The sequence below is a fragment of the Aspergillus brasiliensis genome (genome assembly GCF_001889945.1).
Source record: "Aspergillus brasiliensis CBS 101740 unplaced genomic scaffold ASPBRscaffold_9, whole genome shotgun sequence".
In the NCBI taxonomy this organism is placed as follows: Eukaryota; Fungi; Ascomycota; class Eurotiomycetes; order Eurotiales; family Aspergillaceae; genus Aspergillus; species Aspergillus brasiliensis.
Genome location: NW_027137450.1, coordinates 128,695 through 155,720, shown reverse-complemented (window position 1 = coordinate 155,720; position 27,026 = coordinate 128,695). Strand labels below are relative to the sequence as shown.

The window sequence follows — 27,026 nt, the reverse complement described above, 5'->3', positions numbered from 1 at the left end:
GTTCTCTATCTTCTGTATACATCAGCCACACTCTTGCGGGCGCCACACTGCCACCATGCACATTCCCCTTCTTCTCGGCCAGACTCCGAGACAGTAAGAAGTCGTGCCGGATCTACCCGCCAATAATATCAAGTTCAGACTAGACAGGTAGCTATCCATGCCTTATAGTGCCTCAGTTATCAGGCCGGCGACGTTTCGTCGACCATCAAGCCTCCGGTATGATGTTGAAAGCAATATTGCTAGTATTAACTAGTAGGTGGGCTCATCTGACTCCTCTAGTTTCTTCCGACCAGTACACGGCAGTGGAATATTATTATTATATATTCTCAGATCAAGCGGAAACACCTGGCGCATTTAGCACAAATAGAGAAGAGAAGAACGACTTACTGTTACTGATATAAGACACGATTGAAAATAATGAGCCTTTTTGAAGACCGGAACGGTGATTATATACTAGTACTTATATTTGAAAAAATATATTCTAATATTCACTAGGACTACGACCCGGGGCGATAGAAGACCATGTCCGTGATATTACACGGTAGCAGGTAGCTAGCTAGCTGATCATAGCACGAGCTAGTATATCAAGCAAATAGACGTCCCAAGAAGACAGTCAAACTACTAGAGCATGCTATCATAATAAAAACAGGACCATCCCAAAACTTGTATCAGAGAGGGCTTCTGCTGTGTGCTATCAGGATGTAACTGGGATATCTACTACCAAACTCTCATATTTCGTAGATATGCCAAAATAACTGAGTTGCACAACCGCAACGACGTATTGAACAGTTAGGCCTGAAACTGGTATTCGAGGATGATATTAAAGTATATAGTGGTTTGTTGGCTTCTGCTTGGCGACACGCAGGCGTATCGTTGCATCGAGACATGAGCTATAGCCATCCTGGCGTCTTGTGGGATTTCCAATTCATCTTATCCCGATTTTCTCGGTCGTAAGTGCGCACACAGTACTGCGGCAACTCTGTAAGTCGTTTGCCATCTAGTTCCTCATCTATCGATGAATTGCAGTACGATGTGGGAAATAGCTTGTCTTTCCAATTGTAGGAGTTTTATATCAAGATAGAAGCAGCAAAGCAAACCATGCTAATAGCCTTTTCCATCTAGCTGCACCATCAGACGTATGTTCTCTCCCATGCCTTCAACCATCCACATAGGCAGTGGAGCAGAATATCAGTAGCACCACAACAGCAGGCTCGTCTGCATCCTTTCCTAGATACTCTTCTGCCATGGTAAATACTTCTATCCCATACAAACACTCTCAGTCCCAGATATGCCCATTACATAAGCAGCAGCCTCTCTCCCACCATCATGGATAATATTGAAAACAATGCCAAAGTACGGCCGTTCTCCATAGTGCGAGAAGCAGTGGCACGGACTAAGTCTGCATGAAGAGGAGGAGTTGGTGGAGATGAAATTAATGTTAGGATATGTCTATGCATTACTGCATTAGGAATAATATCGGTGCCGTCAATATTGCCATTCTCGACCGCTCCTCTGACCGCCAAAAGCGGCAGAACCTCGTCGACCTCGCTGAAAAAGTTGCGGATATAGACGGATATAGACGGATATAATTTTGAACAGCTCCAAAAAAATGAGTCAGCATTCTGTACACTTCTTTACCGCCTTGACAGCAGAGTGGCAGAATCTGACTTTATGTGTGGGTGTGCATATTAGCCATGCGGTCACTGCCAAGTACTTTGTAGACACACTATTCTGGAAAATTGAGGGTTTTGGTTTATGAGATTGAGAGATTGATACTAAATGCAACTCTCTTTGTCTCTGAATGGACATGGACCACATCGGTAGGGATGTGTATACAAACGACCTTTTCCTACGGTCCTGCCTCATCTGCCTTGGATGGTATCAGCCCAACCGGAATTTATTGCTCCCTCGTTTTGCTACGTATAAAGACCTTGATATCTGTGGTTTCGAGTATGATTATCAATTATTAAATATCTTACTGTACGCTTCGTGGCTGTCCCAGTACTAAGAGCGGAGAGAAATTCAAGCATTAAGCTTCAATTTATTTAGATAGCAGTTGACTCAACAGTAGAATCATGCATTCATAACCACAGTCCATTATCAAACTTCAGGGTATACAATAAGGCAACGCATAAACCCTAGCAAAGCAACTAGCAAACATCAAGTGAATTATTATTAAATAGGATAGCAACTGCAGTGCTACCACCATATCATCCCATTCTTCCACATTAAAACAAGACTCATGGAGCTAGGTACCTTCCATGACCTGACCAATCCATCCACTGACTAAACCAAAGCCGCAGCAACCACAGCAGCCGCCGCCACAGGCGCCGCCGTAATCATAGCGGCAATAGGAGCGCCCACACCAGCAGCAGCATCGGGAGTCTTAGTAGCCGCAGGCGCCGTGAACGACTGCACACCACCAGTCACCACCAGATAATAGTACGAGCTGGTGGGACTCTCATAGGACGACTTGCTCGACGACGACGAAGCATACGTAGCGCCATCCTCACTTCCACTCATACCCACGCTCATCGTGCAGCTCGCCGACTCCGTCCAGGACTTCAACGAGCACTCGTACGACCGCGTCACGGTGATGTCGTAGCTGGAGGACTTGTCCGATGTCGAAGCAGTGTACACCTGGCTCAGGCTGATGGTCTCGGGACCTTGAATGATCGTGTAGGCGTCTTTCATGTTGCAGTCGGTCTTGGGCGCGTCTTTCAGACAGCTCACTTTGTAGGTGGTTTTCACGGCGTTGATCCCCGCCACGCTGGCGCCGGTGCTGGTCCAGCCGCCGTATTCCAATAAGGTCGCCGACCAGTTGGGGACGAAGTAGCCGACTGTCGTGGTGCTGTCGTCGGAGGCGTAAGCGCCGAGGACGCTGAGAGCTGCTGTGAGGAGGTAGGAGGTGCGCATGGTGATGATGATCTCAATCGGTCTCTGGGTTTCTGTTCGGAGATGTTGGTTGTTTGATAGTAAGGAGGAATAAATTATGGACGGGGGGGTATTTTAGCAGGAAGAAAAGAGGCTCCGGGGGGGCGCTCTCTCATTCCCCTTTTACTTATTGTCTTGGCCGCAAGGCTAAGGCTCTTTCTCATTTTCAGGTCACGCTCGTGGCCCCCATATTGGGAAGCATTGGCAAATGAATCAAGCGATGGTTAGTCGAATGGGCACAATCAGAATCAATCTGTAGAAGTGTAGAGCCGCCTGATTCGGACATCTCTCTCCAAAGTAGTCTAGGGTCCGCTAATACGAGAACCCCGGGGCCGCTATGACTGCTACGGAGGGTGGTGATTGGGTATGTCTCACTTGGTAGCATTCGGATGTAAATTAGCGCTGGAAATGAGGGTGCTTAGCGCTAAGCTAAGGTCCCTTAGGGCCGTTTAACCCTTCGGTTGTAAGAAAGGTTCTTTTGAGATGGTGGCAACCACTGATTTTATTGACTTGAACTGAGTAGACAGAAAATGGAGATAGGTGGAAATTTATCAGGCATTGAATGTTGTGGAATGTCTACTCTGTATACTCATAGGTCGGGATTAGGCCTCCTGTGCGGCTAGCCAAATCAGTCACGGAGGTCAAAATCGATGCAACTAACGCACGTTTAGACCCTGGCGCAAATTGCCTGTCAGAACTAGTCGATGCATGGGAAATTGCATGCTTTCCATTCTGGGCGCAGCAACTGTTTCAACGTAGTGATTGGTCTCACCATCTGATTGTCTGCTTCGCCGGTGATTAGCCGAGCGCTGTGACTCAATGGTAGCGAGGCTGTCCGTCAATTCAGCCTTGCTATAGTGTCATATTGGTCTTTCCGACAGCAGCCGATGCATGGTAGAGCAGATAGTTCCAATCCGTGGGACGAGGATCACAGTTCACGAAAAGGAGGCTAGGAGCAACAGTGCCAAAAGTCAATTATCCATACGGAGTACTCCGAGTCTCCTAGTCTGTAGACGTCTAGACGATCCAAGAGCTTCGATGGACAGGAATGATAACGGCCCGGTCGGATGTCTCGGCTACAGCAGCATCAAGTGCCAAGCTACTTTCAGAGCCAGTCAATCCACAGCTGTGCCCCACGTTAATAATAGGAGGCACCCGCAGATATTCGCGCTTCTTTTGGGGCTGAGGCGAATGTAACTGCCCTGGTGACCATGCAACTACATTTCCCGTAGTGGTAATCGTTCACTATTCTGATGATGCAGTTCACTGATATTAGCTTGGGTGTAACTACAATCGAGAGTAATGATACCCATGAGGACTCATCTCGCTAGAGCTATATCATGGCCAGTGGTATGTTTACTAGTATGAGTGGTCAAGGATTGAATCACCCTGTGGTTGGATCAGCCGTTACAACACTCACTCTTGAAATTATCCACATAAAGGTGGTCTAGGCAATAAGCTTCTATACATATGTGACATTCATTCACATTGATGGATACTATCGATAAGCTTTATGTCCATCGGGATCGACGACTGTTCCGCAAGCACTGCGATCTTGGCGGAATTTCAGCTCTTGGCCTTGATTACCATAAGTCAACCACAACTCTATCTTATAGAGATCCAAGATACGTGAAAGACTTCTGTATCGAAGCAGAGGGAGAAAATTATTGTAGAAACAATTTGAAAAATTATCGTGATATTGACTTGAAGACCTAGACGCGGACCTTCTATCACATTGAAATCAAGGCTAAAAACATGGTATAGTCATGATGCGAAGAATATTAACAGTACATGGACGTCAAGGGTCGTAGGATGGCAGATGGTCTGGTCTATCCGGGAGATATGATCCCATCTAGCAGCAGCATTCGCAGCACTCGAAGCAGGCGAGACCGGCACAACTATTATCGTATGGTTAGTGTCGATCGATTAATAGAATGTCAGAGGAATAGGGAACATACACGCCACAGCAAACATCCTCACCCTCACCACCACCACGCAGGCTCATCTGCATCGTCTCTTGCTGGCCCTGAAGTATATTAGAATCGATGCTATGCCGCAAAAGGGGTATTAGATTGGATAGGACGTACGGGTTGGCCGGTGACAACCTGCTCGGTGACGGGAGCTTCCGGGGCGGAAGGCTGCTGCATAGTCATGGTGTTGGGGTTCCAGGTGGGCTGCTGGGTGGCAGCAGACTCCTTGTTGGAAGACTTGAACCAGTCGAACATGTTGGCGGTAGTTGTTTCTTTCGAAGAAGTGTGAGAATTGAGAGATGGAAGAGCTGACGTGAGTCGGAGTCAGACGGATAGATAAGGGAGTAGTTTTCCGAGGAAAGGCGAATGGGGATCTGAACTGCTAGCAAACAAAAGGAAGAAAAGAACAGGTACCGGGCGGGGGCAGGTAGTAGTATTTATCCGTGGGCCATTTCTTCAATTCTGGGGGAATAGGAAAGGCCCAGCGGTCAGCCCTACTGGCATCAGACTCGACGATAGGCGAGGTGATGACCTCACCGTTAGGCGCCGATAGATCGTGTCCATCGCTGGTGGGTGGAAAATGAGTGGATAGCAGTCAGTCGGCTGTTCCCAGTTGGGAGTTGCTATTCTTGCATCGGTTGCAGGTGGAGGTGACATCACTGGCTCAGCCCTGCCGAGAAGGAAGAAGTGGTGGATTAGACAGCAAGACACGGTGTGGATGATCGGTGGCTCAGGGACCAGCCATTCAATGCACGGAGTTATCCCATGAATAATACCAATTGTTGAGGATGTGGAACACCGCACCGCCCAGTCTCCCAATCAGAGAGCAGCAACGAGGGGGAGCATTCCTCCACTGGCGGTCAACTAAGCTTTTAGACAAGCTTCGCGACAAGGCTTGTCCAATGACATGCCCCAGACATGCCAACTTGCGGTCCTCCGTAATCTCTCTCAACTCGAAATAGTAAAATCCTGAGTAGACTAGACTACTGTACTACTTCGTAGTAGGAAAATGATGGATTCCTGTAGCCGGTATCCTCCGCCCGTGGATCATCTGGAAATTGCCCCCTCTTCCCCGGCGTATCGCCAGCCCTGCAGCGAGATACGTATTGCCCACGCCAATCAGGGTTTCGAGCGATGATCATCGTAGAAATGAATCCGTAGTATTGGCTACTTATTTTCAGCACAGTACAAAGTAGACAAGCCAAGATGTGGAGGACCGGTTTTGGGGGAGATCAATGACGCACGGAAGGGCAGGGAAGGGATGGGGCCGTGGATGATGCAGTCTCTGCTACTAGTAACTCCGTAGTAACGAATCTTAGGCAGCAGCCCATCCCCTGGCTTCCACCGAGTGACAACTAACTAACAACTGTCCATTCACTTATCTAACTAATACTACTTGGTTAGTCAAGTTGCTCGGAATTCGGAAGCTCTCTTCAGCACTCTTCTACCACTCGTCCTCCTTCCACCGGTCGCCAAGGAGAAATCCAATAGTTGCTGCAGGCCTGCGGTTTCCATGACTAACCATCCTAGTGACTGAACCCGCTCACTAATAAACGATCAATTGGAGACTGTCTGGTTACACACACCTTAATAATACTCAAAGCTACTATCACATGGAGCAAATACTGTGCATGTCTCATTTAATTTACATCAATCAATCATTTCTAGCGCTGCATCCACAGCTCAGCCCCAACCGCAGGATTAGCATCCCTACTTAAGACTAGTTAGAGTCCTATAAACTACGCCTCACTCAGCTCATCCTGCTGCAGCAGTCGCTGCTTCTCCGATAAGAAATAGGCTTGCTTCCTTTGGCAATGCTTCCGACATCTCCGACCCTGCATCCGGACACACGTGCAGGCCACAACCTTCCACAGAAACAGTCCCACCATGCACACCACCATACCAGCAGCCGCCCCCAGAAGTCCCGGGATGATGGCCGGCACCACGAGTCGCCAGAAGTCCCGGCGGTAGTCCTTGTTCCGCAGAGCGGCCGGTCGGAAGGACTTGTCCACCCCATACACCCGGAACGGGGACTCGGATGCACTGTTGCTGGCGTCCGCCTTGGGGGCAGGTCGGTTCTTCTTGGTCCCTTGGTGAGTGGCTGGTTGCTCCTTGGGGTGGTGCTGGTGCTGGTGCTGGTCATTTTGCTCGTGGTTGTCATCGCTCTTCTGCGACTGGCGTCCTTTCTGATGGCTGGGTCCTTTCTTCTCGCGCCAGGCACGGTACTTTTTCATGATCAGGTTCCAGTACTTCGCATGCCAGACACAGTTCCCATCCCCATGCTCATCATGGTAGTGGGGCAGGGGCTCCACGCTGATCTGGGTAATGTACAACTCGTCCGACTGCTGCGAGGATAGTCGCACGCTGACCGTGTCCGTCGTGGCCGGGTGGCCAGAGGGATCGAAGAACTTGAGTTGCACGCGGTAGAGGTCTTGCACGATCGATCCATCCGGACGGGGCGGCATGTACTCGATGTCCACGGCATACTGCAGGAGCACCTGCTCTGGGTTCCGACCGGACGCGTCCTGGTATCGGGTTGCCGGTACATTCATGGGGAATGAACTCGGGAAGACGGTGACATTGTTGACAAATAGAGCATTGCTCTCCGTGCGGAGTTTCATCGCCTATGTAGTAAGGTCAGTGATGCTTGGTATTAATTAGTACGGGCGCACCGTACGTAATATGCTTTGGAGGCATCCGCGGCCTCGTCCTCCTTGGATCCTGGGATCGTAGCACATGGAATATGGATCTCATGGCCGGTGACGATGGGGAAACTGGTGTGCGAGTTTGCCAGCGCCGTTTGGGGCACGGCATCATCACCGGGATGACTGACTACTGGACGGGCAGCACAGCTGGCCAGCCAGGCGCTCATTACGCATAGCAACTGAAGACGCATGATGACTGATGCACAGCAAGTATGAGATAAAATAAGTAAATGAAGATAAGATAGATGAATCTGTAAAGAGTGACGGTTTGCCAAGACAAGCAGTCGGTCAAATGGAAGGATTCATGAGGGGGAGGGAGACAAGAAACGACTAGGGGATGGCGGAGGAATGTGCCGATATGGCGTGTAGATAAGTAGAACGATCTGATGCAGTGTTCCAGAGTAACTACTACTAGTTAGATGGTAAAGAAGATGGAATGGATCAGGGTCTGGTGGCAGGCAGGCAGCCAGGTTTCAGTCGATCCCGTCCAGAGGGAATCCGCGGAGTCCGATGGACAGCAAAGGAACACGCGCCCTATAAGGCTGACCACGCAATCTCCTCCATCATATTTCCCTCCATTCCATCACTATCTACCAGTCGAAACTCCCTCGCACCCTTTTCCCACTTGTACTGCTATTGAGTCCCATGGGTATTTAGTGGTATTCTGGTTGGTCTTCTTTGTTTTCTGTGGAACCTTAAATTTCATGGATGCCTAGGCTGAACCATTGCTTGACCTGTGCTTGGCCCTCGGATCCTTCCGAGGTAACTTTTCCAACCCCATCCATCCGTGAGTGGCCCCTTTTTATTCCCTCAAATTCTCGAATAGCCCGTGTCTTAAAACTTGTCTCCGCCACAATAAGCTTTTTTTACCTGTTAGGCTGTTAGACCCTCTTTCTGTTGGCTTTTAGCGCCGTGGGAAGCGTCCCGCGGTTCAAAGCACTTTCTTTCTTGCTATTTGCTAAATGAGGGTCAACTGGAGCGAGCAATACTCCTCATTTGATTGGTGGGCGATACACTCAAAAACCCATTCACACTGTCGTGCTACTTTGGAGGCTACCAACGTCAGCTTGAGGGGCCGAGGACGAGACTGCCAGCGCCCCTCGGAACGTAAAAACGTTGCGGGGCAGCAAAGGGCTCCTATTTTGAATTTCAAAATACGAGCAGGCAAACACGGGATCATCTACAATTCTACTTGTGCAATGGAAGTCTTTAGACGATCCGTGGAAATGGGATTTCTTCATCTCGGCTATCCAGATTGTCATTTAACCATTAACTGTAACTAACTAGTAGCCTTTTGCATACCGCACACGTGCTTACGGAGTACATCCACTCTGTGAGTAAGGGAGGGAGGCAGGCAACATGACAGATTCATCCCAGGAACTAACTAACTAATCGATGCGACTATCATTCCCTGACAAGCACGTCGCACCATGCGGTTTGGCTTCGTGCCCTTAACTTTGGACCCCCCAAAAAAGCAAACTCTATCATCGATCTAGGCGCGATCAGCATGCTGTTAGCCTGTTAGTTATTTATTCAATCATTCATGAAGAGTCCTCTGCAATGCAGCTGGATAATGCTTTGCTGCAAGGGAGGGTTCTTCGAAGTTGACAGGTCTTCTTCCGTACCGATACATCTTCAATAGTGATCATGCTGTGAGACCATTCTTCTCTCTCTTCGATTTGTCATGTAGTGCCGATGGCGTTCCTGCATATTCCTATTCCTGACTAGTCTTCAATCGATTCAATCGATTGATTCGCGTGTCGTTGACTCCGCCTCATTGGCAGATGCAGAACCTGTCACCGAGATCAGGCAGCTACTAATTGCTACAGACAGCGGCAATTCCGTGTCTCAAATGCATCGGAATCCCGTCCCGCGGTGGCAGTGCCAGCAGCCCACCAGGATTGTGTCTGCCTATTATGAAGAGACGTGGGGTGGAGTTTGAACATACCCACATAGACGCGAGGCTTCAGTCTTCGGGTCTCTTTTCTGCAGGATAAGATCGATTCGGCATGATGATGTTTTGGTCCTACGCTAAGACGTGTGGCCCGGATTCTTTAGCAGAAAAAGGATACCTTGAGTGAACATATATCAGGGCTATGCCCGATCACAGTCTCAGGGTTGAATATCCATATCTAATCTATCTGTATACTACACCGTCCAGCCATCGAGCGTTTAACCTGCCCGTGAGCTGGACTGAGCGAATCCGTCACTCACCTGCAGCTATCAATATATGCTCCTCTACTGTGTAGGAGGCAGTCGGACGACAGGAATGGGGTACATGTGTTGCTGTTTTGGGAACCACCACCTCCCTACGCGTTCATTGTGGTAAATAAGTGGTCGCCATGTGCGATTGTTGTTCACTGTTTGTTGTAGACCCCACATCCAAGCGGTATTATAAAGAGGGCGAGATCGATTGGTCCACCTACGGCCCCCTTCCACGAGCCGCGCCTCATCCCAGAACACATAACCTTGTCGACGGAGCTCATGAGTAGAGTACCTACCAATCTGCGCGAGTTCGGCTTCATGCGGGACTGCTGACTCCATCATCGTACGCCAGGAATTAGCTGGGCCCGGATCTGACCCGGCAATATCAGTACCCTGCCAGTCTAGAGTTTGCCCCTCGTCGTATGTAACTGATGAATGAGGACGGAGCTGAGGATCACAAATTGCTGGGAGAATGTCGGGTAACGAGGATATGAAGGGCTTCCTGAACAATTCGTTGGCGAGCAGCTCATACCGGTCTAGATATCTAGCCGTGACGACTCTTCCCATATACAGCACGCCGCAGGATAGCTGACTATGGTCAGAGCAAAAGGGCAATAGAACAAGTTCTACGGGTCTGGGTAGGCTCACCAAAGTTCCTACAGGAGATGGATGTGTCATTAGGCTGACATGGCTGGAATAATACCAGATACCCTCTTCGATCCAGCGCGCATCTTCCGTTGCGAATGGTCGCAAGTCTGTTTACCAATCAGGACCCAGTACCTGGATAATCCGGTCAGGGATGTGGATAGTGAGAGAGACTCACAGATGGCTATCCGGCGGAAGAGATGCTCACAGACTGACATTATCTGCTCAAGTTCCCACACGGGAAAGTGACGAAAGTAGTAACCCCATTGCTCCCCAACCCCGAAGTCTGGCGAATCCTTGGAGTAACCTTCATACGGCTCACGCATCCGAAAGAGATGGCGGTGGATCTCGAAGCGGTAGAGCGCCCTGGCTACTCGACACTCTTCCGTGAGTGTTGGTGGGCGTGAAGGTATAGCGGGGTGGGTTAGTCCGTGCCATGGATCGGCTAGCGCCGTTGCGAGGAAGTCTCGGGCGAAATATCGAACCCAGCGATATAATTCGTAAATTGCAAATGCAGACTTGCGGGTTAAGCGAAATGATGAAGGAATCTGGCGGTTTCGATGCTGGTAGAGGATACTCTGCACTTTGTCTCGCGCCCATCTGCCCTCCACAGTGGACGCGTTGAAGGCAAAGACGGCATCCGGAAAGAGATCAGTAGGAATCTCTCGCGTCAAGACCTCCCCCGTAATCAGATCTTCAGCCCCTAGAAAGGCATTATATAGTGCAGAGTGCGTCAACTGGGCCGATTTCAGGGACTCGAGGTCTGGAAGATGGCAAAGAATGGCTTGGGTGAGCTCCACGGGCAGCGTACATAACGAAGGCTGACTTGGCATAAACGCCGGGGGGTCCATTATACAAGAGAAGAATATTATCGCTGATGTAAGGATATAGGTGATGGAGACTGTCGAAGACGTCACAACCTACCATCGGGACTAGTATGAGAGGGGAGAAAATACTATTTATCGTGGCCATTCATGATTCTAAGCAGGAAGCAGCCCCCGTCTTCAACCCGCATTGGGAAATCGCCAATGGCAGTGATTATGCAGATGTATATCAACCTCAACATGATAGCACCCTACTGTTGTGAGCGACATAGTAGTATGTAGGTCAACGCCAAGTTGCTCGCCACAGAGTAACGATGATATACTATATACTTATTCACTACATCCCATGACTACCCATGTACCACCTCCAGCACATGCAACTGATGCTGATACTCTCCAGTAGTCTAGTAGTATATACTAAGATACAATATACCGGTTAACACCACATCTGCGCCTGAGTACCGAGTCTTCCATCAGAATAGCCATCATGTATGACTGTCATAACTAATGCCCATCACCTAGGTAGCATTTTAGTATCCACACAAGCCTGTAAAGTGAAGTATATCGAAGTGAATTAAACCCAGAGAAACAAGTTGCCTTCAAATTCCTTTCCCTCGTATAACACGTACTCAACCTGCCTACCTTCAAAACATCTCTTCAATCTTTCTCCCTTCCTCTCGTTCTATCCATTCCCACCTGTTCTCCAATCCAGCCATCATACTTCTCATTATCTCCCTCATCTACCTCGGATCTTCTCCATCATGGACGAATCCAAAATCAACATCAAACGCGAAGGCTTCACCAAGTCCCTCTCCAAAGCCTTGACCAACCGCGCCGCACCAGCCATGTCTCCCTTTACCACGACATCCCCCTCCTCCACCGTGACTTCCGACGCGTTCCCAACATTCAACTCCAAAAGACAGAAGAAACGCGCCGTCGAGATCTCCCCCCGTCTCGCAACCCGCGAAGCAAAGCGCATCAACACCAGCACCAACACTACTACAAGTGTCCCTACTAACCTCCTTGCCAATCTGAAGGTCCTCGTGGAGCAGCTCAAAGCTAACAACACCACCATTACCACCGCTGACGCCAATGCTGCCGACGCCGAGTCCCCCATTCTCACCACTGCCAATGACCTACTGGGAAATAGTACCGAGCAGAATGCTCCCGACCGCCATCAACCCTGGGTAGACACCGCCCTCAAAATCATCAAGCAAGGCGAGAAAGTCTACGAGAAGAATATCAGTGCCTTTCAAGACATCACGGAGAAGCTACTAGCGCTGGGGGAGCAGGTCGAGAACATTCGGACTGATTTAGACGCCGTGTCGAGGAAGGTCAATCGGTTCCATATTGCTTGTCTGGATTTGCAGGTCGATGTGGGTAATATCCCGTCTCAGGAGGTGTGGGATATCACGCGGTTGTCGTTGGGGGCTTTGCTTGAGGCTAATGCGGGGGATGTGGATGGGTGTGCTGTTGTGAAGAAGGAATTGGAGAAGAAGGATCTGGATGTGGATGATTTTTGATGATGTTGTTGGGTTCGCTGGGCTGGCGGGTCTAGCTAGGCTTGGGTAGGTGGTTGTTTGTTTGTTCTGCTGGGAGCTGGTTATCTGGTGATTGACTTCGTGTTATGTGCTACTTTGTCCAATGGAGATGGTCACTTGGTAGACAATAGTATGCAATTGGTCATGTCATTCTTTTATCAATCATCTCAGCTAATTCTAAATTTCCAACGATTCCAAAAAGAGATCAAAACCGCTCTATTATTATCATTGCATAGAAGGGGAAAATAAAGGAGAATAGAAAATCAACACTCAAACAGGTCCATAAATGTACAATCCCATGGGACCACGCGCTGGATAACACGACATAATCATGCAAGGATAGGTAGGTTGTGAAGGTATAGATAGGATATGGGATCTCTCTCTCTCTCCAACGCGATCGCAATTAGCGCCGGGACACACAGCACAGAATACCCGACCGGCCCAGGAAATACAGCGAGCCGATGAAGCGGAACAGAGACAGACCGGCCGTGATCCACAGAATGACTTCGAAGTACCAGGATGTACGGGTCGTGGAGGTGTTCTGCATTTGTTTAGTAGATGTCACAATAATGTCTTACCAGAGGGGATGAACGTACCGTCAGACACATCTTGTCTACTCCAGTGGCAGTGATCAACAGCGTCACGAGCAAGTTACTGAACACCCACAAACACACGAGCACAGTACGGAAGTTTCGGTAGGCATCGTCCAAACTCTTGCCGCCCTCTTCCTCCGGTTCGATCCACGGCGTCAACGCCCGCTTGACCGTCGCCTCGAACTGACTGTCGATATCGGCTTGCGGCTTGTCGATTTCCTCGATGAAGTTCTGCTTGTTGTCGTCGTCCTTCTTGGTTTGCGCGGAAGGCAGTGCCTCTGCCTTGTCCGAACCCTTGGTACCCCATGAAACGTCGTGCCAGTTACAGAACGCGTAGACCATCAGGATGTTGATCGATGTCGTCATACCCAGGAAGTAGGCCCAGGAACTGGTGATGATGTGCCAGGGATCCATGTAGAGGATACTAGCAATGATGTAAATTCCGTAGGTGGAAACCAAGGCGATCAGCACGATACCACCACCGCTGGAGCTGAAGAACGAGGCGAGGAATGTGCCGACGCCTTCGTCGAAGTTGAAATCCATCATACCACCGTTGAAGGCACCCACGACCAGGTAGAACGACAGGATGAGGACATAGAGCTGAACGAGGGAGAAGTAGAGGTAGGACAGGATGTAAGGGATTTTGACACTGCACATTATCCGCATTAGAGATCGTCTTCAGCTTGCTGCTGGTGTGCTCGACTTACCCTTTCGGCCGATTACCCAAAGCCATGATGAATTGCAGCATGAGAACCCATAGATAACCGTATTTAACGAAGTTGTTGACGATGGGCGATGCGTCGTTGCCCCAGGGCCAACCCTTGTTCTTGTTACTCGTAGACGGCGTACCCACCAGATCCATAATGACGGAACTAGTAAGCCAGTAGGAGGCTGTTGGGATCTGTTAGTACAGATTTCAATTGACCAGGTTGAAGAACATACCAAGTGAGAACCAGGTCATGATCAGTTGGCACACGTTGTAGATCATCTGAATGTGCAGGAAGAACATGCGAATGATACTGTGACCACTGCGGTAGATACGGCCGAAGTGCATGATAGAGTACAGACCAGCGGCGAAAGAACCGTTCAACCAACGACGTCTTTGACTGATGAATTCGGCCGCGCCTTCCGGAACATCGGTCTCACCCTTCGATGCCTTGACGTAAGTGAGATGCCACTTGAAACCAGCCTTGGCCACCAATTCGAAGCAAAGAATACGATCCTCAGCCAAGAACATGTTCTTTTTAAAGATATTCATGCCGTCAATACCCTTCTTTCCAAGACGCTTCGACAACGTATGGTCTCCGTGGAAGTACTGTTCCAGCGGACGACCCATGATAGCACGATACCGATAGGCAGAGAATGCACCGGGCAAGACACTGACGTAACCGAACGCACTTTCCAGCGGTTTATCAAGAATATTGGAGATCTTGTACTCGAAATTCTGAGCAGCGACTAACGGGTTGAGAACCTTGCGCCAACCCTGACCCAGCATTGCATGGATCTCTCCACAGGCTCCACCGAGAGTCTTGTCATTGTAGAAGGCCTCCCACAGAGAAAGCAGAGATTTGTGTCCGGGTTTGGTACCAGCATCCAGCAGAATGACAACTTCCGGGTTCAGGATACGACTAAAAGCATTGAACAGCCAACGGTGGGAGTTAATCTTCTTGGTGTTCTTTTGCTTCATACAGAAGATCATCTGCACGGGGGGCAAGTTGGTTGATTCATTGCCCTGGGGCCGGATCAACTGTTGCGTCGGAGTGACGGACAATTGGGTGGTATATTCGAACTGCAGCGGTCAGTGTCTCACTCCTTGAAGACATATCCTTTCTTTTGGTGACGATCTCCGACGGCCCGAAGGCGGTCTGCACCAAATGCGGCAGCGGAAGAAAGTTGAAAAGAAGCAAACTTACAACGTGGGCGACGGTTTCCCGCCCGTCAACGTCCTTCTTCATGACTCCATCCTGGTAGATACCAATCGTCGCCAACACATCCAGTGTGTTTTTGTCGCATGGCTCAATACCATCGAAGACCAGACAGACCACGATCTTTTGCCAAGCAGGGCCACCCTTGTTCCAGAACTCGGATTTCTTCAGGTTGACGATATCACGGATGTTCTGCATGACACCGTGAAGGGTACGCGCAGTCAACACCTTATCTTCGTTGTAGTAGGTGATGGCGATCAGCAACTCGGTATGCCGATTGTAGATAGCCGGCCGGAGATTGTAACCATTGCGCAGCGTGAACTCGTCGGGATCACAAGTGGCGGCCGTGTCTGCAATGCTTTGGTCAGCCGGACATTTGGCCATCTCCGCGAGCGCGCGCGACACCTACATCTCATGTGCGTGAATTCTTCGGAGAAGGCTTCCTCCGCATCCCGGTATTGAGGCTGGATGGCGTTCTGAATGGCACTGGGCACCGGGTAGTCGATACTCAGAACGGAACCTTGCACCAGGTTGATCTTTCTCGTTCCGTAACGACGCAGGGCACCGGCGCGACTCCCTTCACGGGAAGCCTTGTCGCCATTGCTCCGGGCACGGAAGGTGTTTTCGGAAGCGGCTTCGGATTCTTGATAAGGGGGCGCGGCGAAGACCGCTGCACCAGTGTCGTGCAGGGTGTAGCGACGAAGGGAGTCTGTCGACACGCTGGGATCATCGAAGGGCGTGCCATAGTGACTAGAATTGTTGCGCTCCAGCAAAGATTGTTCCTGCTCGTCGTGCTCGTGTTCCTCGTTGTGGTAAGGTGGGTGCTATTACGATTAGGGATTGAACGGCCGGCCAGCTTGACGGGACACACTCACACCATGGGGGGGAGACGTGTGGGAGAAGTAGCTGCTTTCGCTGTCCCGCGGCGAATGGGCCGAATAAGGTGTTGGCGTACCCATCTTGAAGTTTGAAGATGGGATTGCCTGGAGTTGCGACGGATGGGCTTAATGAGGCAAACGGGGAAATGGGAAAGGATAACGAGGGTTCTAGGGAGGTTCTGGGGCTGGGCAAAGAAGGATCCCAAAAATAACACTGCAAAATTAAAAGGGCACAAAAATAAACAGGCGCCTCCCCAAAGGAGGGAAGAAAAGAGGGCCTAGGGGGAAAAAAATGGGCTGGGGACAACAACGGTACCACGCAACCGTCAATTGGGCTAGGGCGTAGATAAACCAACTGCTAGAGGAGTGGAGCACCCATGGACCATTGGATAAGTGCCCAAGAACTATATATAGGGGGGAACGAAGCAGCTACGGGACAGGGCAAATAAGAGGACGAGATGGCGGGGGATGGAAGTCTAAGCCTTGGGGGAGCAGTGGCGATAATTCGACGGAGGATGCATGTTTACAGTGTGCGATAGAGTCTGGCGGTCCGGGGCGAAACCAGAATAGTAGCCAGACGAGGCTTGTCTGTCGCAGTGGGAGCAGGATATTTCTCCTTTTGGCCCGCCAGGAACAATGCAGGCCAGTGTTATAGCCACGCCGGGCGGTGCACAAGAACTGAGAATGGCCAACGACAATCCTGACTTGTCGGTAGCGGATGTTTAAGATCTCTGTCGTCAGCTAGTCGGCTCCACCAGGAGTAAAAATCCTTATCCGGGGACCTCCATCAACGGGTACCCATGGTCGACAGAAAATATTTATACCGGCTCATGACCCTGCGTCCTTCGGACTCGATGGAGAATACAAAAGGGTTCCAGCATAGCGCTCTTTGGAAGGAACACGCCAGATGCGTGGCCGCGCTGACAGTGGAAAACGATTGCGACGACGACGACGACGACGGAGGAGGAGGGGGCAGACAGGATGATGTGATGAGCGGGCGTTGGAAGGTGGGCGTCGAGAAAATTCGGCGGACTGTCATGGTTCCCGGATCGGATCCAGTGGATGACGAAGGCCGGGGGGATCCTATTGGACCCAAGAATGAGGATGCCTACTAGCGGCGATTTAGTCCGAGCGACTATTGTAGCTAAGACCGAGCAGCCATGCGAGTTCGGATGGAAGACAAGCAGCAAGAAGCGTGGTGCCGGTGGAAATGAAGGTGAACAAGGTGAAAGTGCAGAGGTTCCCCCGAAAAAGACGCGCAGCCGGTGGACCCCGGTCCGGCCGATTTTCCGAGCAAGCGAGGTATATCTCTATCATGATTGGTTGCCGTTGGGGCCAGCGAACATCGCGTGATCCACAGTGGAGATTTCGGCCACGCAAAATTCCATTTCCGGCAAAGTTCCCATTCTGGTAAGTTCAATGGACTGAATGGGAGATGAAAAATAGGAGGGAAAAACGGGGAGAGGAAAAAAAGGAGTTGAAGCAGACAAAGCAGACCTCTAGACCACCTTTAGAGAACGAAGGCATGATTGTCGTTGGAAAGCTTTTGCTCAGTCACTGTTTCTCGAGCGATAAAATGGCCCATCTTGTGCGTAGTCGTGCGTAGTTTGCGCTGACTCGTTTCCACGTAAGGCTGTCAGATAATATCGGAGACCAAAGTGACAGGTCCCAAGGCAACGCCAGTTTCACCATCAGAGCCAGGATCAAGCTCCCTCGTCACGAATCGCTACCTGTTAGTCCTCTAGTAAAGGGGGAAAGGGGGTCAGTGTCAAGCGATTCGACCAATCACCATTCGTTTTCTAGGCAGCAATCAGCTCGGCCAAACGGCCGACCGGCAGGCTCCCATCAGGCTGCCTTGGGATGCACCAGGAGGAAATGCTCCGAATTTTCTGTTCTGCTTCCTCTTCTTATATACCCGTCCGTTCGATTCTCCTCTCAGGGCAGAGGATTAATCATTATCTTGGCGATATGGTTATTATGGAGCAACGGTCCAATCTCCAAGCGAAGGGGGTAAATGGTCTTCCACTGAGGACTCATCCGATCGCCTGAGGCACCACAGCACCGGTGGGTTACGAACCACTGACTGAGTCGAGATGTTCCCAGCGTTCGACTGGCTGGCTCCACAGGCGGGCGGATCACTCTTGGGCGTGGCGCTCCGTGGCCGTCCATGTCTCACGCATATTCGGACATTTGACATTATAACACCGCATATTCATGGCCTGGCTCAAAATGGGTTGAATTGCAGCACAACAAAGAGATTGTAGTTTGTGAAAATACAGAGAATCTATCGTAGAATCCTGTGTAGGGCTCTGTTACTATTTTTGAGGCTCACCCTAAGTGTGGCTGTTCTGCGAATGGCGGATATATATATTGCTTCCGACCAGCGGTAGTGCGAGTAGTAGTATTGGACAGATGAATGCCGACAATTTGAGGAATGGAGAACTGGAAAGCCTCAAAGGTACTAACACTACTATGAATAGCGATATTCTGGAATGTGGTATGGAGTATGGAGTAGCCCGTCGATAGTCTTAGTTGAAATCTATTTATACTATCGACCCTGAGAAATGGTCCCTGAAAGACCTGGGTGAGTTGAACATGTGGAAAGTACTAAGCCATGGTGCCGGCCCTATCCGCTTCTTTGCTACTACGAAATAATGCATGCGAAAGTTAGAGGATTGCAGCACTGCTCAATGCCAGATCAGCCCAGATGTGAAGCCAAGCTTTGTACACAAGCAATCTCGGACGTGGCTTAGCCAAACCCAAATGTCAGAGGTGCATGATGTCTCAGACTCTCAGCAGTCACTTTGATGTTTGGTCGTTACTCCCTGAAAGCACTTTCACTTGAATAACTAATATTGGTAGTCTTCTGGTGGCATTTCAGGAAGCATACTGCAGCGTTGATAGTGACGATCATGGCTGAGGTGCTGAACTACTCCATTGGGAGAATGATTTGCATCTGGTGTTTCTGGCAATCTGCATGGAAGCTCCAGCGGGGGATGATTTACCGATAGGCGGTCTTGGCATGCTGAATCAGCGGCATCTCCGTCCGCGGCTCCACTAGAATGTCACGTGATTTTGGTGATGCTGTTCCCCGTCCAGGCAGCAACATTATCACAGGTTAATGGCCTCAGGCGTCAACGGCAGTCGGCTTCCGTTCGATCCACGTGGGTCGCACCTGCCTTTTCTGGTAGTGGTCTTCTGTGGTATCAGTATCATCGTGGCATATCTCTGCCACTTCTTTGAAGCCGACAAGTCATCTCACTGGTGCTCCCCGGCATCTACTCTGCATACCCGAAGCCCAGCGCATCTACACATCTTTACTAAGAGAGAAAGGAGCTAGAAACGATATACGATTGGGATTCCATAAGCTTTCAACGCTGAACTACCTTCCACAAACTGACTCACCCCGCTAACTATACACAAGTCCAGGAATTAGGATCGGTGTAATTACCCGGCCCCGTGTGAACGTTATGCTTGGGATACCGGCAGTGCTTGCGCGTGTACTCAATCGACCCGTTCGCGCTGAGCTTGTTGCCCGGCATGTACTCTGGCGCCTTTCCGTTCTCCACCCAGTCTACCATCGTGTGCAGCAGGTTGACTTGGGGCGCCTTGGAGGTGTACGTGCCATATCCCTGGCCGATATATGATGCTCCTGTGCCATCACCGCAGTGGCCCATGCCGGAGATCTGGAAGAATCGATAGAATTCATCTAGCTCGGACGGCGCGGCATTCAGGGCATTTGCTACCCGTCGGTAGTAGAGCTTGCTGTCTGTGGAGCTGATAATGGGATCCTGCGTGCCGTGGTAGGACAGCAACTTGCCGCCCCGGTCCCGGAAGGCCGTGATGTTGGGATCATACGCCTCGATGTTGAATGGATTCTGCTCCAAGGCCAGCTTGGCACTTTCCAGCGTCCATTGGCTGGAGTTCCAGGTGGTGTCGTTATAGACCACATATTGGTACCATTCCTCCGTACGGCTGTACATCGAACCCGTGAAGTAGACGTAAGCCGCGTCGGCCTCACCCCCATAGTTCAGGCGGGGGTAGTACACAGTCCCATCGGGGCCATAGAAGTCACTCAGGGCCCGGTTGACCTTTGCTGCCTGGGCTCCCGTGATACATGAAGTGTTGTTGCTCGTTCCGTCGCAGATCAAACGTTCGATGACTGGAGAGCAGAAATCGGGGTCTTCGATGATCCCATCCAGAGCCCCATCGACAGGGTCGCACTGACGAACAATCTCCTGATGGATCACGGTCCAGAGGTCTGGAGAGATAAAGTCGGGGTCATCCGCTGACCCCGTTGCCTTCCACAAGAAGGCTCCCCAGGAGATAAGGTTGATAAAGTTCATTGCCGCGGAGCCCGCGATCACTCCATCATAGTCGTCGGGGAAGCGCTGGACCTGTTGGTAGCCTTGGCGGCCACCGGTGGAACAACCCAGGTAGTAGGAGTAGTTGTACCCCTCGTCATAAAACAGTTGAGTTAGTTGCTTACCCACCACGGTCCCTTCGTGCACGGAGCGATAGGCAAAGTCGGCCAGAACCTCCGAGTTGTTGAGAAAGTATTTGGCCGTGTCCCCGTCATGTCCACCGTTGGTGCCCACAGTGGCGAAACCGAAGTTGGCTGCAAAGTTGAGGTCCGTTTCTTGAACACCTGATACGAAGTTAGCAAAATCTCCCGTCAGAAGTGAAAGATCTACGGGATACGAGGGCCGAGGAAGGTGTGAGACACTTACATCCAGCTAGACCTCCATTCCCCGTGCTCACGAAGCGACCAGTATAATTCCTTGGGAGCCAGGCTTCAGCCCAGAGATGGCTGCGATCCGACGTCGAGATGTTCATGGTCACCCGGCACAGGTCAACACTGGCTTGGACCGATGCTTGGCACACGGAGGCGACTTCCGCTTGGGAAATGTTCTGTCCAGCGGCCACATATGCGACCGACCTGACGGTGACATTGGCGATGTCGATCTTGCTCTGGAATTCATTGCACCGCGACTGGAAGGGGTCGGTGCTGGCGAGGGCCGCCCCAGGCAAAGCCAGGGATAGGAGACTCGCTACTTTCATCTTGCAAGCTCAGGACGGGGGCGTTGCACAATGAGAAGGATGGGCTGCTCTTGTTGTGCAAAACTTGGGAGACGATCGCAGGAGGTCTCTCTTCTTATATACCGTGATCAGCAGGGCGGTCTCATAGTTTCGCCGATTACAAGACGCATCGCAGGATGTGATGGACTAGTGATCAGTCTCGACATCATTTCGGAGAAACTGTACCCATCGCCTGCTTCCCCCGCATTTTGAAACGGCCTGATAGGGTTATGCCTTTCTTGAACGTCGGTGATTCGATTGCAGCCCACAATTACCGGCTCCACATGCAATGATCGGGGAAACGACTGACGCGGACATGCAATTGCGATGTCACTGGCTACCCCGGGGAGTTCGACCTAGTTTAGGGCCTTGCGGTCAATAATATTAGGAGTTTGTCAGGCACCTTGACGCAGGAAAAGAAGGTTTCGACAGACCGGCAGAAGATCACGGCAGGTAAGAGGCGGGCCGAGCCACAGGGGCCTCGGTATCCTCCTAGCCTTGTATCATACCTGGTGCATACATCGGAGAATTGTATGAAACGGCAGAGAGCGGCCGGTCCATTCACACGGGGTTCCGTGTATAAGCTTTTCGCCGGGCAGCTGATCGTCCGTGGGACGGACGCACTGCTCCAGCTCCAGCGTATATAGCTGCTTCACTCTTCTAAGTTCTTTATTGAGCTATGGATCTCTTAGTATTTGCATAGCCCTCTGTCCCGTAGATCTGCCATCCGTGGATGCCCATTGTAGGATATGGAAGGCCCACGAACCCATGTTGAGACTGAACAGGGGGTAGGGAATTTCCCCCGGACGGCAGTGGTTACTCCGCACTTGGACCCTTCGGTATGTGAGTCTCCACTTCCATGACGAACGAACCGGGGTTGGCGCACTGCGATTGGGAGGCCAAATCAGCCAATGTTTTGGACGAGGGCAGAAACGAGGAGAGAAGGAAGCGCAGCCCGTGTTCAATACCCCGCAGTGGGTCTTAATTAAGGCGGATCGGCATGGGGAAGGAGAAGAGGAGAAGACACTTCATCGGTAATCAGTTCTCATAGGGAGGTCTGCAGGGGAGGAATATTCTGCTGCCTGATGGTGTAGAGGAGGAATGTTGAGCCATGTCAGGGTTTCCAGGAGAGAAGTTGGTGTCTGTCTGCCTCAGTGCCTGAGTGCCTGAGTAGCCTTCTCCTGCCTCAGGCTAAATATCATGTGACTCGTCAAGACAAGGCACAAAGAGAAAGCAAGGGATACAATGTATATCTGCATTCTAGAATCTCGTATATAAACAATGACTCCATTCACTCGTATTATTTCTGCTTCATGTACCTCCCTTCTCGGTCACCCACGCAGGGACCTTGAAATCCCGAGGCAACTGATACTGCCCCAAGCAACTGCCGGCACTGCATCGGCCCAGATTACACCGGCCATACAACCGACAATAGCATTCATCCGCCCGCGGACAAGCAATACCATTCAATCGCTCCAGGTCGATCGCTGCTGCCGATCCACCATCGGCACGAAGAGCACCGCGCCGAATAAACAAGATGTGCCACACGTACGACATGATCCGACCGGCAATGCGATCATCCCGTGGTGCTGCCCGGGAGGCCGACGGGGATCGTCGTCCCCCTCCTCTTCCTGCAGGATGGCCGTTGTCGTCGCTGCTGCTGCTGCTGCTGCCATCCAGCAGCCACTGCCGCAGCGCGACGTACTCGTCCCGCGTATGCTGCCAGACGCTCTCGCGACTAACCACAAACTGAGCGCAACACTGCGCGCGCACCGCGTCGTTCCGACCCAGGAGCACTCGCGCGCTCTCCAGCTCCAGACTAATCTGGTCTTTACCGAATAGGGAGGCCAGCGCACCCGGCAGTGCAACGTCGGAGGCTGTCCGCGCGCTCCACGGCTCCAGCACCGACTGCATCGACAGCTCCAGGCTGCCCTGCGCGGGTGTCTTCGGGGAGCAGGTGCTGACGCTCCAGTCGCAGCGGAGATTGTGGTATCCCCAGGGAGCTAAGGCCGCGGATATGTTCAACGCTGCTAGCAGTGCCGCGTTGTCGTAGTCGGGGGCATCGTTGTGCCAGGCCCAGCGGGACCCGTGCACGAATACCATCCCCGTGGCGGGCAGTTGGGCATAGTTGTCGATCAAGAAGGTCAGGTAGCCCATTGACTCGTGGCCCCGGTTGGCGGGTACCTGGAGGTGTGTGCTACGGGGATCGGGTGCTGCGTCCGCAGTGTACACGCAGAGATGGTATTGCTCTGCGAGCGGTGCGAGCCAGTCTGAGGCATCGGCCGTGACCCGCGACACGACCAGGACGGGCTTGTCGGTCTGGGTCAGTCCGGGACATTGGCCCCGGGCTTCGGGAAGCTGCTTGGCGGTGGTTTCATAGGTGACGGTGGTCCATGCGAAGGGCCGACCGGGGGATGATGGTCGGTTGAGGAAGAGGATGAGGCTGAGGATTCCGGCGAAGAGGGCCAGATGGAGGAGACTGCGTCGGGTCCGGCGCCTCATCATGCTGCTATGGTAATAGCAGTCGGATGAAATTATCGCAGTTATCTCCAGTTAGTTTGGTATCTTATGAGCTGGACTCCACTTAGTAAGCGGCAGAACGAACCACTCGGAACCTCGCGGATGATCGGCATTCTGTATTGCTTGTCTGTGCAGGAAGTTATGGGAATGAGATTTCTAGAACATATCGATCCGATCTATACGAGGGTCCTATCACTGCATTTGCACCTGAGATGAATATATTTATCGATTGGTTGAATATGAAGTGTCCGACAGGGTGCCAGCCACACCGCACCGTGTTCGGCTTTTCCAAACGTCTAGCTGTTCGCTCAGAAATATATAAACTGCGCTTTCGACGAAAATAGGCGCTTTTACTGATATATGGAAATACTGGTGGGGTGTGCTTAGCACCGACGAGGATCACCATAATCAAGAGTGACTAAAATGAATGATTGATGCGGATTGAACTCCGCTATACAATCTATAAGTTATCTCACACTGATAGATCACTTACTAACCAGAGTCAATCGCCTAGCAAGATGGCTTACACAGTACTTTCAATGAAGTAGCCCACGGTGGATAGACTTACTCTTTGCTATTAATGGCGCTGTACCATCCCGAGTTCTAGTAGTATATATATATATATATATATATATCTATGCCAGCAGCACTAATGAACCTGGGTTAACCAGGGGCATTTTTTGAACAGTCAATGCTGGCATGTAAATTGGGGTCTCAACTTTCAGGGTGAAACATAATTTGTGTCGACTTTTAAGAAGCTATCAGTACAGTGAGAAGAATGCCAAGCTTTATAGTACCAACATCTACTCGTGACTCGATTCCAAACCTGACCAGCAAAGCTGAGACTACGTCCTTCAGTTGTTTCAGTTGAATTACCAAGACTGACATCAAAACAAGCTACCCCAGCACATACCTAAACTATAGAATGAAAACTCTAGCCGCGCAACCACATCCCAACTGGCCAGAGATAAGCCCCAGGATATCCTAGGCATACGCGGCCTGCAGCTGATATGACCCATCCGTCTGACTACGTCAACGGCTGCAGGGCCCGTAACTATCATTCTTTGGCTTCTGACTGCAGCACTGCAGCACAAGGTTTAAGTTCGATCGTTGTGGCCTGCATTCCGGGTGTGGCTTCGGCTCGGTCCTTTCTTGCGGATGTGGAATGTGGAACTTTGATGGGTAGCCACGCGGTAAAAGCCCGGATTATGAATTGGACTGGACTGGTCATGCTTGGCGGGAAGCTTAATATGTATAGGAAGTTTATTGTGATTGCTATTGGATCATTATAGGGATATCGATATGAGGGGTGGTGTTATAAGACTCTGCAAGTATATATAAGTGATGAACGGGTGGGGATAACATTGAAGAGCGAGGTGGTTCCATATATATCAGTGAGTACTATACAAAATCGCAGTACAATAATATGGACCTCTTTAAAGAAATACCAGGCAAGGGATACACTACAAATAAAGCCATGCTAACCACATGCAATTAGCTATGATATATCTCCACCAGTCAACACCACAGCAACACAACAGACCAATTACCTAGATTACGTACGGACCTCTATGAGATCGAAACCAATAAACATAAACATAAACATCAACATGAATTCTGAACCAAACCAAACCAAACCAGACTAACCAACCAACCGAATCCATAATGCAAACCCAACTCATCACCCATACACACTATCCTCAACATCAATCCACCTCCCCACCCCTCAACGACCGCCACAAATCCTCACACGCATCCTGCAACGACCTCCTCGCCTCCCAACCCAACTCACACGCCGCGCGATCCGGCACCGCCACACACGACTCCACATCCCCAGGCCTCCTCTCCGCCAGCCGTCTGGGGATAGACATCCGACTAACACCCTCCATCGCAGCGACCACCTCCGCGACGGAATGTCCCCTCCCAGTCCCCAGATTAAACGTGCGGAAACTCGTCTTGACCTGTCCCGCCAGCGCCGCAGCCAGCGCGGCGATATGTCCGCGCGCCACGTCCGACACGTGAATAAAGTCGCGGATGGCGGTGCCGTCGGGAGTTGCCCAGTCGGTGCCGTAGACGGAGAGAGCGGGTAGTTGGCCCGTTAGGACTTGTACGACGACGGGGACGAGGTTGGATGGTGTCCCGCGGGGATCTTCACCCAGGAGACCCGAGGGGTCGCAGCCGATGGGGTTGAAGTAGCGGAGTCCCAGGATGGTCCAGGTGGGATCGGAGGTCGCGACGTCGGAGAGGATGGCTTCGCCGATCCATTTGGTGCGGCCGTAGGGGTTGGTGATTCCTGTGCAGCCTTGTTCGGATGTTACGGGCTGCTCCGAGACATTGTTGTGGTATGTTTCTGGTTGGTGCACGCAGTGTTCTTCGCGTAGGGTGCCGTGGCTTTGGGCTAATGTGCCGTAGACGTTGGCGGAGGAGGAGAAGATGAAGGTTTTGATGTCGTGCGCGGAGAGGAGACTGATGAGGTCGACTAATCCCGTGACGTTGTTGTGGTAGTATTTGAGGGGATTGCGGAGACTGTCGTTGACGTCTTTGAAGGCTGCGAAGTGGATTACTCCGGTGATTCGGGATCGGGGATGGCTGTCGTGGTTATTGGTGTTTGTATCCACTGTGTATGAGGCCAGCAGGGCGCGCATGGCGAGCATATCGCGAAAGTCGTTACATCTCAGCTCGGCCTTGGGACAGTGGCCACCCGTTCGGTCAAAGTGTTGCTTGGCTGCTAGCAGGATCCGGTCGAAGACGTGGTGGAAGCTATTGCTCAGGTCGTCCACAATGATCACGTTGTATCCGGCCTTGAGCAGCTCCAGCGAGGTGTGGCTGCCGATGTAGCCCAGTCCACCGGTGACGAGGACATATGGGGCGTCATCCTGGACGGGGAGTGAAGGTTCGTCGAAGTATTCATCCCGTTCGGTCTCGGGCGTTGCAGGTGCGGAGAATAAGGGCGTGGGCACCGGCGAGCTTCCTTCAGAGGCACAGATAACAGACATGGCGCAGCTGATGGAGGGAATCAGATTACGAATGAATGGATAATGATAACAGCAGCAGCAGCAGCAGCAACCGCGACGAACGGGATCAGACAACACTGACAATGACGAGGCCCAATATAATTCACGAACTTTCAGCAACTTAAATTCCCCAAAACTGATATAATTCACCCACTTATAGCCTACGGAGAAGGTACTCTAGCTGGGGGCGAAC

The 27,026-nt window shown here is 51.2% G+C and overlaps 9 protein-coding genes across 9 annotated transcripts; 1 reads left to right on the top strand and 8 right to left on the bottom strand.

Annotated features, from left to right (window-relative positions):
* Positions 1-2,286: 2,286 nt before the first annotated feature.
* ASPBRDRAFT_130388 (uncharacterized protein) lies at positions 2,287-2,916 on the bottom strand (the record flags this gene model as incomplete). Its single annotated transcript, XM_067618223.1, has 1 exon — positions 2,287-2,916. One exon carries the CDS (start codon positions 2,914-2,916, stop codon positions 2,287-2,289), a length of 630 nt encoding a protein of 209 aa, XP_067477059.1.
* Positions 2,917-4,718: 1,802 nt separating this feature from the next.
* On the bottom strand, positions 4,719-5,461 carry ASPBRDRAFT_640927 (uncharacterized protein). The gene is made up of 4 exons (XM_067628450.1): positions 5,285-5,461; positions 5,022-5,212; positions 4,893-4,960; positions 4,719-4,832 (listed from the first exon to the last, which is right to left on the bottom strand). Exons 2-4 carry the CDS (start codon positions 5,157-5,159, stop codon positions 4,787-4,789), a joined length of 252 nt encoding a protein of 83 aa, XP_067477058.1. The 5' UTR covers positions 5,160-5,212; positions 5,285-5,461; the 3' UTR covers positions 4,719-4,786.
* A 1,182-nt stretch (positions 5,462-6,643) lies between these two features.
* On the bottom strand, positions 6,644-7,800 carry ASPBRDRAFT_197527 (uncharacterized protein; the record flags this gene model as incomplete). Its single annotated transcript, XM_067621111.1, has 2 exons — positions 6,644-7,528; positions 7,582-7,800. 2 exons carry the CDS (start codon positions 7,798-7,800, stop codon positions 6,644-6,646), a joined length of 1,104 nt encoding a protein of 367 aa, XP_067477057.1.
* A 2,674-nt stretch (positions 7,801-10,474) lies between these two features.
* Positions 10,475-11,686, bottom strand: ASPBRDRAFT_640839 (uncharacterized protein). The gene is made up of 2 exons (XM_067628449.1): positions 10,678-11,686; positions 10,475-10,622 (listed from the first exon to the last, which is right to left on the bottom strand). Exons 1-2 carry the CDS (start codon positions 11,308-11,310, stop codon positions 10,608-10,610), a joined length of 648 nt encoding a protein of 215 aa, XP_067477056.1. The 5' UTR covers positions 11,311-11,686; the 3' UTR covers positions 10,475-10,607.
* Positions 11,687-12,044: 358 nt separating this feature from the next.
* Positions 12,045-12,806, top strand: ASPBRDRAFT_197525 (uncharacterized protein; the record flags this gene model as incomplete). Its single annotated transcript, XM_067621110.1, has 1 exon — positions 12,045-12,806. One exon carries the CDS (start codon positions 12,045-12,047, stop codon positions 12,804-12,806), a length of 762 nt encoding a protein of 253 aa, XP_067477055.1.
* Positions 12,807-13,227: 421 nt separating this feature from the next.
* chsC (chitin synthase C) lies at positions 13,228-16,301 on the bottom strand (the record flags this gene model as incomplete). The annotated part of the gene is made up of 7 exons (XM_067621109.1): positions 13,228-13,365; positions 13,421-14,066; positions 14,125-14,308; positions 14,360-15,206; positions 15,331-15,692; positions 15,752-16,166; positions 16,218-16,301. The coding sequence occupies 7 exons, from the start codon at positions 16,299-16,301 to the stop codon at positions 13,228-13,230; spliced, it is 2,676 nt and encodes an 891-aa protein (XP_067477054.1).
* A 3,191-nt stretch (positions 16,302-19,492) lies between these two features.
* ASPBRDRAFT_45087 (tannase/feruloyl esterase family alpha/beta hydrolase) lies at positions 19,493-21,684 on the bottom strand. The gene is made up of 2 exons (XM_067625325.1): positions 20,951-21,684; positions 19,493-20,868 (listed from the first exon to the last, which is right to left on the bottom strand). Exons 1-2 carry the CDS (start codon positions 21,279-21,281, stop codon positions 19,634-19,636), a joined length of 1,566 nt encoding a protein of 521 aa, XP_067477053.1. The 5' UTR covers positions 21,282-21,684; the 3' UTR covers positions 19,493-19,633.
* A 577-nt stretch (positions 21,685-22,261) lies between these two features.
* On the bottom strand, positions 22,262-23,953 carry ASPBRDRAFT_45081 (DUF3431 domain-containing protein). The gene has a single exon (XM_067625324.1). The coding sequence runs from the start codon at positions 23,799-23,801 to the stop codon at positions 22,611-22,613; it is 1,191 nt and encodes a 396-aa protein (XP_067477052.1). The 5' UTR covers positions 23,802-23,953; the 3' UTR covers positions 22,262-22,610.
* Positions 23,954-25,420: 1,467 nt separating this feature from the next.
* On the bottom strand, positions 25,421-26,983 carry ASPBRDRAFT_45080 (uncharacterized protein). The gene has a single exon (XM_067625323.1). The coding sequence runs from the start codon at positions 26,813-26,815 to the stop codon at positions 25,526-25,528; it is 1,290 nt and encodes a 429-aa protein (XP_067477051.1). The 5' UTR covers positions 26,816-26,983; the 3' UTR covers positions 25,421-25,525.
* Positions 26,984-27,026: the final 43 nt, after the last annotated feature.

What these genes read in the sequence shown, in the direction of transcription:
- ASPBRDRAFT_45081 (XM_067625324.1), bottom strand. Translation starts at nt 23,801, where the DNA reads ATGAGGCGCCGGACCCGACGCAGTCTCCTCCATCTGGCCCTCTTCGCC.
- ASPBRDRAFT_640927 (XM_067628450.1), bottom strand. Translation starts at nt 5,159, where the DNA reads ATGTTCGACTGGTTCAAGTCTTCCAACAAGGAGTCTGCTGCCACCCAG. An exon ending in AGGTTGTCACCGGCCAACCC is followed by an intron (nt 4,961 to 5,021) that starts GTACGTCCTATC and finishes AATATACTTCAG; the next exon opens with GGCCAGCAAGAGACGATGCA. An exon ending in GAGGATGTTTGCTGTGGCGT is followed by an intron (nt 4,833 to 4,892) that starts GTATGTTCCCTA and finishes ATACGATAATAG; the next exon opens with TTGTGCCGGTCTCGCCTGCT.
- ASPBRDRAFT_640839 (XM_067628449.1), bottom strand. Translation starts at nt 11,310, where the DNA reads ATGGACCCCCCGGCGTTTATGCCAAGTCAGCCTTCGTTATGTACGCTG.
- ASPBRDRAFT_45087 (XM_067625325.1), bottom strand. Translation starts at nt 21,281, where the DNA reads ATGAAAGTAGCGAGTCTCCTATCCCTGGCTTTGCCTGGGGCGGCCCTC. An exon ending in GAATGGAGGTCTAGCTGGAT is followed by an intron (nt 20,869 to 20,950) that starts GTAAGTGTCTCA and finishes ACTTCGTATCAG; the next exon opens with GTGTTCAAGAAACGGACCTC.
- ASPBRDRAFT_45080 (XM_067625323.1), bottom strand. Translation starts at nt 26,815, where the DNA reads ATGTCTGTTATCTGTGCCTCTGAAGGAAGCTCGCCGGTGCCCACGCCC.